The sequence below is a fragment of the Leucopleurus acutus genome (assembly GCF_964270905.1).
Source record: "Leucopleurus acutus genome assembly, chromosome: 16".
In the NCBI taxonomy this organism is placed as follows: Eukaryota; Metazoa; Chordata; class Mammalia; order Artiodactyla; family Delphinidae; genus Leucopleurus; species Leucopleurus acutus.
In genome coordinates this window covers 19,606,575-19,618,780 of record NC_139158.1, presented here as the reverse complement: position 1 = coordinate 19,618,780, position 12,206 = coordinate 19,606,575, and the positions used below count along the sequence as shown (strand labels likewise).

Sequence of the window (12,206 nt, the reverse complement as noted above, 5' to 3'; positions counted from 1 at the left end):
TTAGTACCTTCACAGGTTTTGGGGACTGTTAGACTATGGAGGAAGAAAAAACAATTTTTTCCCCCAAGAAACATGGTAGTACAGAAAATAGTGATTAGGGTGTTGTCATAGCTTAAGCTCAAATCCCGTCTCTGCCACCCATATAAATATAACTTTGTGGCACTGATTGTGTCGCTTTACTTCTCTGGCTCTCAGTTCTTAGAGTTACAGATTCGAAGATCCTTTTAGCCACTTTCATAGCATTTTTTTTCTTTTTTGTTATACTTGTTTAGGATTTTGTTTTATATCTTTTTGTTCAGGGGAGGATGTTCATAACTGCTCCCTTATTTTGGGAGGTACACACTTACATAAACTGATTTGACATTGTACTGAATTATAAGTATCCATTATGGTATAGTAGAATATATAAATTTTTTTGGAAATACTTTGCCTTAACAATGTTAAAACACTAAAACTTTCTTTTACAGAGAAGCATATGCAATTGGGAAAAAAGAAAAACCACCTTTTTTACCAGAGGAACCATCATCATCTTCAGAAGAAGATGATCCTATCCCAGATGAATTGTTGTGTCTCATCTGCAAAGATATTATGACTGATGCTGTTGTCATTCCATGCTGTGGAAATAGTTATTGTGATGAATGTAAGAAATGTTGAATCTTTGACAATACATAATTTAGAGTATGTGTATTTCCTTGGAAAGGCTGTTAGCAATATTGTATATTTTAATAATATGAATTATTGATAAATCAATGAGCATTTAATAACTTTTTGTTGCTACTTTTTTTAAAAAAAAACAACCACCTCCTTGTCCTTTTAAATATTAGAATTGACCACATTCTTTACCTTCATCAAGGTGATTTTACTGAGGTTTTATAAAATGTAGGATTTTTATTTCCTCTGTGTTTTAAATGGTATACAGAAATTTAAAAGCCTTTTGGGCTTTAGATATTCCAGAAGTACTTTTAAATGATATCTAAGTCCCTTTCTAGGAATGTGAAAAATAGCTTATTCTAAAATTCTTAAGTGTGATTGAGAACTACTCTGTAAAGATATTACCCAACATTTGCCAGGGGGTTACTTGTGAATCATTTATATTCTATTAGCACTTGATTTTTTTTCTGCCACTTATCTTAAGTTTGTCCCTTCTTACGTCATCTGAAAATTTCATTGCTCAGTCCTGCTCTGGTCTTCATCATTTCTAAAGATGGTTTGGGGGGACTTCCCTGGCAGTCCAGTGGTTAGGATTCCACACTTCTACTGCAGGGGACGCAGGTTTGATCCCTGGTCTCACGGCCACAAAATAAAGGTAGTTTTGGAATACAAATCTTTTTTATGGGGCCTCTTCAGTGAAGACCAAAGTCAAGAAGAGGTCACTTAAAAGTTGTTTCAGAGTGTGTCTTGAATTTAACAGACCACTTATGATTGGATTTTTTGCAACACTGAAGCATAGTCAGTGCATCTATAATTTAGTGTTGGTTCTTACCTGCTGTACTATAGATGTCTCTGATTTCCTTGCCTGAATAATGCTTCTGTTATTTATAATGCCCTTTTCTAGTGATGCTTTTTTTCTTAGCACCACATACCTTGTGGGATCTTAGTTCCCCTACCAGGGATTGAACCCGGGCCCTCAGCAGTGAAAGTGCGGAGTCCTAACCACTGGACCACCAGGGAATTCCCAAGTGATGCTTTTTTAAAAGCCCTATATTAGCCATATAATGTTTTTGTCTCTTTGTAGACTATTTCTTTTCCTTTTTTTTCCCCTATAATATTCCGATTACTAGCTAAACAAAGAGAATAGTATTTGGGAAAGAGCATCTTTTCTCTCAGTTTAAAATGTTTGTTTAGCTTATATCCATTACTTCTGTTTTTAAGATAGAGATTAGAGCAGAGGAGTGCTATCAGGCGAGAAATTTTACTTTTAAATTTCTTAATCTAAGAATAGAAACGGTTAGTGATGTGTGCTTGAAAAACAGTAATGTAACTGAACACATGTAAACTGTCTTTTTAATTCATTCAGTAAAAACTGGGTTCCTAACTATGCTTTTGTTAATATTTAAAATCTTATACATAGGTATAAGGACAGCTCTCTTGGAATCAGATGAACATACATGTCCAACATGTCATCAGAATGATGTCTCTCCTGATGCTTTAATTGCCAATAAGTTCTTACGACAGGTAGCTATATTTGTATCACTTTTTATGAAAAAATTTTAAAAATCTTTTAATTGATTTAACCGTACTTGAGTAAATACATTACATTTTTCTGCATTTTTATGATTGGTGTCTGTAGGCTGTTAATAACTTCAAAAATGAAACTGGTTATACGAAAAGACTAAGAAAACAGTTACCTCCACCCCCACCCCAACTACCACCTCCAAGACCACTCATTCAACGGAACCTACAACCTCTGATGAGGTCTCCAATATCAAGACAACAGGATCCTCTGATGATTCCAGTGACATCATCAACTCACCCGGCTCCATCCATATCTTCATTAACCTCTAATCAGTCTTCCTTGGCCCCTCCTGTGCCTGGAAATCCATCTTCTACCCCAGCCCCTGTACCTGATATAACTGCAACAGTCTCCATATCAGTCCACTCAGAAAAATCAGATGGACCTTTTCGGTAAGTCTATGTATTTCTCGCTGTTAGGAAACAAGTGAGATCAGTGATGTAGTTTTTTTTATTGTATATTGCTTTAACAGTTGTTTTAGTGATCTTCAGTCTGTTGCATCCCACTGTGCTCAGTAAGGTGGATGACTTGTAAGAAATGACCTAGTCTTTGGGAATTCACTGGCAGTCCAATGGTTAGGACTTGGCACTTGCACAGCTGGGGCCCAGGTTCGATCCCTGGTTGGGGAGCTAAGATCCCACAAGCCACACGATACAGCCAAATTAAAAAAAAAAAAAGAAAGAAAGAAATGGCTAAGTTTTACTGGAGGAACAGACAAATGAAGGAGATTCATTTGCAAATTATTAAGCATCCCAAGGTCAAAAACTATATACATTGCCAGCAAGTCACATTAAATGTTGAATAATATCCCATGACAGTCAGCTCTGCAGTTCACAAGAGGGAGAGGTCACTTATGGTCACCTCTTATGGTGTTATTAGAAAACAGTAGATTTGAGCAGAACTAAGAACAATTTGGATAAATAGAGAAAGAGGGGATGAAATACTGGTAGAAGGAGAGAGGTCAAGAAATGATTGTTTTGGAGCATAATTATGTAGGAGAGTAGTGAAAACTCATTTAAATCCTACCACTCCTGAAATGAAAGGGACCTTTATAGTCCAATGGCTCATAAAGGCTTAAAAAATCAACCAGCTTTTAAAAAATAGATGCCAGGGGTTTGTTCCCAGAAACAAAATCTTTAGGAGTAGGACCTTTACAAGTATATTTAAGAAATCCCTGCAAAGTATTATATATAGGATGGATAAACAAGGTCCTGCTGTATAGCACAGGGAACTGTATATTCAATATCGTGTAATAAACCATAATGGAAATGAATGTGAAAAAGGATGTATATATATGTATAACTGAATCATTTTGCTGTACAGCAGAAATTAACAGAACATTATAAATCAGCTATACGTGAATAAAATAAAAAATTTTTTTAAATCCCACTTAACCTATTTCAGCCTTTTATTTGATTAATAGTGGGAATAAGGCCCAGAGAGTTCATTGACTTATCTAAGGTTACCCTTTGATTTAGTGGTAGAGGTGGAAGTAGAATTTACTCTTAATCCTTTATTTATTTATTTTGTCTCTCAAGTTGTTTTTTTTTTTAGCTTTACTAGTCTTAAAACTGAACCAATTTCTATCATATCTATCATAGATTGTACTTCTTTTTTTTTTTTGCGGTACGCGGGCCCCTCACCACCGCAGCCCCTCCCATTGCGAAGCACAGGCCCTGGGCGCACAAGCCCAGCGGCCATGGCCCACGGGCCCAGCCGCTCTGCGGCACACGGGATCCTCCCGGACCAGGGCACGAACCCGCGTCCCCTGCATCGGCAGGTGGACCCCCAACCACTGCGCCACCAGGGAAGCCCGATTGTACTTCTTAAGGAGGCTTCTTCATTTTACATTTCACTTACATATGAAGAACTCTTCAAAAGTCCAGTCCTCTCTCACTTTCCCCAGAAGTTTTCATCATCTTTGATGTAACTCATCTTAATGGAAGTGTGATGGATGAACAGTAACAAGATGTGACTTTTACTCTTTATTTTCCTTTGATAATTTTTACTCATTACATGCAGAAGTAAACTTTATAATCCTATTATCACAGATTATATATTCCTGAAATAAGAATATTTGTGTAATGCAGACATTTCCTTCAGGTCTATTATTTTTCAAACTTTACAAGTATTATATATAGAGGCCTCTTAAATATGACTCACATCCTTGTAACATGGAATTTTTTTTCAAAAATATGGAAAATATTGCCTATTTTTTTCCAGTTTTATCGAGAAATAATTGACATACATCACTGTATAAGTTTAAGGCATACAGTACAGTGATTTGACTTACATATATTGTGAAATAATTATCACAGTAGGTTCAGCTAACATCTGTCTTCTCATGTGTAAATACAATAAAAAGGAAAAAAAATTTTTTTCTCTTGTGATGAGAACTCAGGATCTATGCTCTCTTAACAGCTTTCCTATATACCATACAGCTGTGTTAGCTATAGTCATCATGTTGTACATTACGTCTCAAGTACTTAATTATCTTATATAACTGGAAGTTTGTAACTTTAATCCTCCATTTCTGGTGACTTTTTAATGTATTGTAAATTATATTATTATCTAGGGATTCTGATAATAAAATACTGCCAGCTGCAGCACTTGCATCTGAACATTCAAAGGGAGCCTCTTCAATTGCAATTACTGCCCTTATGGAAGAGAAGGTAAGTTTCACTGGCTTTTAAATTTGGAGATTTATTATTATCACAGTAGAGTTTTTTGTTTTGTTTTTTTAACTATACCTTTTTGGTTTTTTCCTAAAGGGTTACCAGGTGCCTGTACTTGGAACCCCATCTTTGCTTGGACAGTCATTATTGCATGGACAATTGATCCCCACAACTGGTGAGTAAAATCATTTTGGTTTGAACTTTTTTCCTTAAAAAATAATTTTAACTTTATTTAACCTGTAATTTTATATTTACTTATTGGTTTTGTTTATTTTTGTTTCCAAGGTCCAGTAAGAATAAACACTGCTCGTCCAGGTGGTGGTCGACCAGGTTGGGAACAGTAAGTATATGTCTCAAATAATCTTCAGATGATTGCTTTCTAACCGGATGATGGAGATTACAATCTCAGCAGTGTGTGCTGAGTGTCTTTTACTGTGAACTCCTCTTTTATATGCCATGTTAACGCAGTTTTTATGTAAAATGTCACAAATTCAAGACTATATGAAGAATTCTTCCTAAAAAATTAGTATTTCTTTTCTATAATAATAAGATGTAAACTCATGTAAATTCTTTTTACTTTTATGGCTTAACAAATGGTGATCTTGGCAGAATCTCAGTTAATGAACAGATAAGAATTACTTGAAAGAATATTTTAAATACTGAGTCAGTTATTATGCTGGTAGATTAAACTTTCCTCTTTAATTTGGATGTTTTTGATTTGAGTAAATAAACACATAATAAGATTAAAGTCTGTCAAACGCAAAATTTCTCATTTTGACTAGCTATGTTAATGAAATTTTATTGCGTATTAAAATCTGTAGGGTGTGGGAGACACTGCTTTGTGAATGATCCCTGGTGTTCTCCTTACTGCTGCAAGTAATAAATCCTTCCGTCTCCCAGAAGAAAAAAAAAAAAATTCTTTAGGGTATGATTTTCTACCCTGGAGTACTAAGAACTTTGATCTTCTATAGGATGTTCTATGGCATTAAAAATCAGATTTATTTATTGTTTTTATATAATTATTTCTATTTATGTGACCTATATAAATGGGCTCATATATTTATGTAAACTGGCTTATATTCTAAAACTTTAATCTTTTTGTTTGAAAGATAAACCAAACTTCTTATAGAAAAAGTATGTTAGAAAAAGTATGTTAGTTGAGAGACTAGCAGAATATATCAGTAGAAAGAACACGGGATTTGGAGACAGACCTGGGTTTGAGTCCCATCTCCTGCATTTGCTAGCTATGTGACAAGGGTATGTGATTCTACTTCTCAGCCTCCATTGCCTCATCTGTAGAATTGGAATGGTGCTACTTACCTCACATGTCAAATGCCTCTGCATAGTGTCCAGCAGATAAAAGAGCTCTTTTCCTTTTCTATAACAATAAGTCATAGAGAAACTTAAAGAATGCTAATTAAAATACAATATTACATAAAATATATATTGAAGCTTAATTGTTTATAATATGTTAATCAGAAAGAATATTTCATTTTAAGTAAATATAACACTTGCTCATATCTCTGTCTGAAACAAGTTTAAGAATCAGGATCAGGGAGTAAGGAAAAGTTTTCAGAATAGTTAAAATAGGTATATTAAAGTCTACACACGAAAAGGTGTGTATAATACTCAAGCCTATTTTATCCTTCTTTCCACACAGTTCCAACAAGCTTGGATATCTGGTTTCTCCACCACAGCAAATTAGAAGAGGGGAGAGAAGCTGCTACAGGTAGGCTTGCTAAGAATCTTGAAAAACAGTAATCTGATGACACACTGAAAAATATAACACAAATTAAAGCACAGTAGTGGTAGGGGGAGTGGGTTCATTTGGTTTAGACTTTCCTCACTTATATCTTAAGTAGTTGCCCTTAAGAGGCCTATAAAAGAATAGATTACATTTAATATTTTATATATATATAAATTTATTTATTTTTGTCTGCGTTGGGTCTTCATTGCTGCACGCAGGCTTTTTCTAGCTGCGGCGAGCAGGGGCTACTCTTCGTTGCCATGCGCGGGCTTCTCATTGCTGTGGCTTCTCTTGTGGAGCACGGGCTCTAGGCACACGGGCATCAGTAGTTGTGGCACATGGGCTCAGTAGTTGTGGCACATGGGCTCTAGTGCGCAGGCTCAGTAGTTGTGGCGCACGGGCTTAGTTGCTCCACGGCATGTGGGATCTTCCTGGACCAGGGCTTGAATCCATGTCCCCTGCATTGGCAGGCGGATTCTTAACGAGTGCGCCACCAGGGAAGTCCCTACATTTAGTGTTTTAAATGGGTTTTTAAAATTTTTATTTTTAAATGGTTTTTTAAGGCTACATCTTTACTACTCCTTCCCAAGGACTGCTTTCTCTCTGTCAGCACACAGCAGAATACTGGCTTACATTTACTCTGTTGAGTGTAGAGGGTGGTCAGTAAGGCCCAGACAAACTAAGGTGTCGATTTAATTTAAGATGGATGTTAACGAGCTCAGCTCCCAAATGTGAAGAAGACTTGGATTTATTTCTCCCCTAGACTCAGTTATCCCCATCTTCTACCATCTTCTCTTCCAAAAGTTTAGACAGAAGATTGTTAGGGGCCCTTGCCCAGAAGATGCACAAGCAGTGTTAATCTAAGAAGTAAGCCATATAGTTCTTACTATCTAGGTCATACTTAAGGGTATCTTCTAGTGCTCCAAAGAGAATTGCTAAGCTTATGAAAGATAACTACTGTTTTGTTGCTAGATCACATATTTAATAAGAAGATAACATTTACTAATCAGACTCTGAAAAGAGACCTGAAATCTAAATCCCAGCTGCTGCTATTGTATACCAGTTACCTATAATTTAAAGATCCTTTTAGCTTAACAGAAATAAGCCCACTTTTTTTGAAGAAGCCACTGTTTGTTTGATGAGGCAGAATTTAGAAACTTCGGCTAGCACTGTTAATTTTAATCTAACCCTTTGAGAGAAAAAGTGAGATTTTCAGTTGTTAATTACAAATGTTAAAACTAGTATTTATTCTACTTTGTTTTTAAATAAATTTGTTTGTTTGTTTTTGGCTGTGTTGGGTCTTTGTTGCTTGCACGCGGGCTTTCTCTAGTTGAGGCGAGCAGGGGCTACTCTTTTTTTTGGCGGGGGGGGGCTACTCTTCGTTGCAGTGCATGAGCTTCTTATCGCGGTGGCTTCTCTTGTTTGCGGAGCACGGGCTCTAGGCGCGCGGGCTTCAGTAGTTGTGGAATGCAGGCTCAGTAGTTGTGGTGCATGAGCTTAGTCACTCCACAGCATGTGGTATCTTCCCAGATTCTTAACCACCATGCCAGCAAGGAAGTCCCATGTTTATTCTACTTTGAAGGGTCTTATTTCCTCAAAAATATTATAGGAAGTGGGTTTTCTTCATTTAAACTTTTGGTCTTGGAAGGCATTTTGGGGAGAAATAGGTCACAGAGACATTAACCTGTCAGTTCCTTTAAATGACAGATTAGGAAGTAATGAGATCATTGTGGAGTGATATTTGGACTTCACAAAAGATAACTTTTATCAAAAGATAAAAGTATGGCATCTCCATGTAAAGAAGACCTTGTAAACTTATCTCAATCCCTAACTGGCCTTAAATGTTGTTTTTAACATATAAATGATGTTATTTTTACATATAAACAATATCAGTGTCCCTGTGCTTATTTGAATAGTTGATTCTTTTCCTTGTTTGTGGATTGAAAAGATTATGAGTGGAAAAGATAAGGTTACTTGTCTCAGATGCTTTAATATCTTGGAATTTATTTTTCCAGAAGTATAAACCGTGGACGACACCACAGCGAAAGATCACAGAGAACTCAAGGCCCATCACTACCAGCAAATCCAGTTTTTGTACCTGTCCCACCCCCTCCCTTGTATCCTCCTCCTCCCCACACGCTTCCTCTCCCTCCAGGTGTTCCTCCTCCACAGTTTTCTCCTCAGTTTCCTCCTGGCCAGCCACCACCTGCTGGGTATAGTGTTCCCCCTCCAGGGTTTCCTCCAGCTCCGGCCAATTTATCAACACCTTGGGTATCATCAGGAGTACAGACAGCTCATTCAAATACCATCCCAACAACACAAGCACCACCTTTGTCCAGGGAAGAATTCTATAGAGAGCAACGACGACTAAAAGAAGAGTAAGTGTTTGAATTTGAAATTACTCTACACTTTCATTTTCTGATGTAACGTTAAATAGGTATCTTTGGAAGCATTTTCCAGTGTTTCCAGTTAGTATAAGAAAAATCACCTAAAAATTAAACCAAGCCATACAAGCAGCTTCCTCAGGGATTCCTAGTTATTTATAGTTTTAAAGTGGAAAACTAATGACAATTTCATTCATTTCATTCATGATCTAATTACATTTGTCTTGTTAGTTTTCTTAAATGGTTTTTGTTAACTTTCGCTCTTTAACTTTATTTTACTAGGGAAAAGAAAAAGTCCAAGCTAGATGAGTTTACAAATGATTTTGCTAAGGAATTGATGGAATACAAAAAGATTCAAAAGGAGCGTAGGCGCTCATTTTCCAGGTTAGTGTTTTGCAAGCCTTCACAACAGAATTACAAATGGGACTTTGAATATCCAGGGATTAGCTATGGATATAAATAACATTGCAGTGATGGAATTTTTCTGATTCGGTCTAGGTTTATAAAAATGGAAATGTAGCTTATTTCCCAATATCTGTTTATTGAAATATCTCACTGTAAATTCTATTGTGTAGAACTAGCAGTTATGGGGATTAAATTGCCCTTGTCCCTTGAAGTTATTTATAGTGTGAAATAATTGGGAAATGTTTGTGGAAGGAAAAAAATAGTGGACTAGCCAAAGATTACATTTCTGAGGCCCCTTTTACCTAAGGCTACAGCTTTCTGCTGGAACATTAACCTGTGTGATTATGAACTAATAGTAGAATACAAGTTGCTTTATTGATAGAAAAACTGAATTATAAATATTCCCAGGAAGTTTGTTTAAAAGACTTACTTTTTATGCTTGAGATGTTCCTTTTAAAGCTAGACTATTGGCCAACGTAGGACAAAAAAAGTTACTCCTACTTAATAATCAGATAGGAAGTAATGTTTAAATTTAATTGGCATTTTATTTAATGCTAGGTCATATAACTCACGGTACATTAATGCACTTCACTCTAATTGTTAAGATTTCACTCTTGTTTTATAACAAGTGATTGCTCCGATCTTTGTGTACTTTATTCCATTCCAGTAGAGGTCACTGTGCCTCTTTAATCATCTAAGATGAAATGATATAAATAAATAATGAACCATGAGGAGAACATACTGAAATCTGAGAGTCTGTGTTTTATTTTGTATATATTTCTCAACTATCAACTATTGTTTTATTTTTGCTTTTAGGTCCAAATCTCCCTATAGTGGTTCATCCTATTCAAGAAGTTCATATACTTACTCTAAATCAAGATCTGGTTCAACACGATCACGTTCTTATTCTCGATCATTTAGCCGCTCACATTCTCGTTCCTATTCACGATCACCTCCATACCCCAGAAGAGGCAGAGGAAAAAGTCGAAATTACCGTTCACGGTCTAGATCGCACGGATATCATCGATCTAGGTCAAGGTCACCCCCATATAGACGGTATCATTCACGATCAAGATCTCCTCAAGCATTTAGGGGACAATCTCCTAATAAACGTAATGTACCTCAAGGAGAAACAGAACGTGAATATTTTAACAGGTACAGAGAAGTTCCACCACCTTATGACATGAAAGCTTATTACGGGAGGAGTGTTGACTTCAGAGACCCATTTGAAAAAGAACGTTATCGAGAATGGGAGAGAAAATATAGAGAGTGGTATGAAAAATATTATAAAGGTTATGCTGCTGGAGCACAGCCTAGACCTTCAGCAAATAGAGAGAACTTTTCTCCAGAGAGATTTTTACCACTTAATATCAGGAATTCTCCCTTCACAAGAGGCCGCAGAGAGGAGTACTCTGGTGGACAGAGTCATAGAAGTCGAAACATAGGTGGCAACTATCCAGAAAAGCTTTCATCAAGAGACAGTCACAATCAGAAGGATAATACAAAGTCAAAAGAGAAGGAGAGTGAAAATGTTTCAGGAGATGGTAAAGGAAATAAACATAAGAAACACAGAAAAAGAAGAAAGGGGGAAGAAAGTGAAGGCTTTCTAAACCCAGAGTTATTAGAAACTTCTAGGAAATCAAGAGAGCCAACAAGTGGTGAAGAAAATAAAACAGACTCATTGTTTGTTCTCCCAAGTAGAGATGATGCTACACCTGTTAGAGATGAACCAATGGATGCTGAATCCATTACTTTTAAATCAGTGTCTGAAAAAGATAAGAGAGAAAAAGATAAACCTAAAGCAAAAGGTGACAAGACCAAACGGAAAAATGATGGATCTGCTGTGTCCAAAAAAGAAACTGTTGCAAAACCTGCTAAAGGACCTCAAGAAAAACTAGATGGAGAGCGTGAAAAATCTCCTCGATCTGAACCTCCACTTAAAAAAGCCAAAGAGGAGACTCCAAAGACTGACAATGTGAAATCATCATCTTCCTCTCAAAAAGATGAAAAGATCATTGGTACCCCCAGAAAAGCTCACTCTAAGTCAGTAAAGGAACACCAGGAGACAAAACCAGTCAAAGAGGAAAAAGTGAAGAAGGACTACTCCAAAGACGTCAAGTCAGAGAAGCTAACTAGTAAGGAAGAAAAGACCAAGAAGCCTAATGATAAGAGTAAACCACTTGATAGCAAGGGAGAAAAAAGAAAAAGAAAAACTGAAGAGAAGGGTGGAGATAAAGATTTTGAGTCATCTTCAATGAAAATCTCTAAATTAGAAGTAACTGAAATAGTGAAACCATCACCAAAGCGCAAAATGGAACTTGATATTGAAAAGCTGGATAGGACGCCTGAAAAAGACAAAATTTCATCATCAACTGCTCCAGCCAAAAAAATCAAGCTTAACAGAGAAACTGGTAAAAAAATTGGAAGTACAGAAAATATATCTAATACAAAAGAACCCTCTGAAAAATTGGAGTCAACATCTGGCAAAGTTAAACAAGAAAAAATCAAAGGAAAGGTCAGGCGAAAAGTGACTGGAACTGAAGGATCCAGCTCAACACTCGTGGATTATACCAGGTATCTGATAATGGGTGGGTGGAAAAAGTGGAATATGATAATTAAGAATGTATTGATGTTGGGGGTTAGCTGGTTACTCTTGTCTTTGAAGAAAGGAATTGTTAAAAGATAAGTAGATTTTGGGGGTGAGCCACATTTGTTTTTATATAATCATACACTTAAATCTTTATATCTCAGCAAAATAAGTG

General features: G+C 36.4%; 1 protein-coding gene across 4 annotated transcripts in view; it reads left to right on the top strand.

The window, feature by feature from the left end:
• The window catches only part of RBBP6 (RB binding protein 6, ubiquitin ligase), a 32,055-nt gene that overhangs the window by 17,789 nt on the left and 2,060 nt on the right, over positions 1-12,206 (top strand). For 2 of the 4 annotated variants that reach the window (XM_082858118.1, XM_082858121.1), the window contains 10 exons: positions 468-640; positions 2,072-2,175; positions 2,291-2,625; positions 4,809-4,905; positions 5,005-5,083; positions 5,194-5,248; positions 6,569-6,637; positions 8,671-9,033; positions 9,322-9,423; positions 10,261-12,018. In XM_082858118.1, coding sequence (XP_082714244.1) covers positions 468-640; positions 2,072-2,175; positions 2,291-2,625; positions 4,809-4,905; positions 5,005-5,083; positions 5,194-5,248; positions 6,569-6,637; positions 8,671-9,033; positions 9,322-9,423; positions 10,261-12,018 — 3,135 coding nt within the window. The remainder of the gene's footprint in view (positions 1-467; positions 641-2,071; positions 2,176-2,290; positions 2,626-4,808; positions 4,906-5,004; positions 5,084-5,193; positions 5,249-6,568; positions 6,638-8,670; positions 9,034-9,321; positions 9,424-10,260; positions 12,019-12,206) is intronic. The other 2 variants (XM_082858119.1, XM_082858120.1) reach the window with 2 other exon arrangements.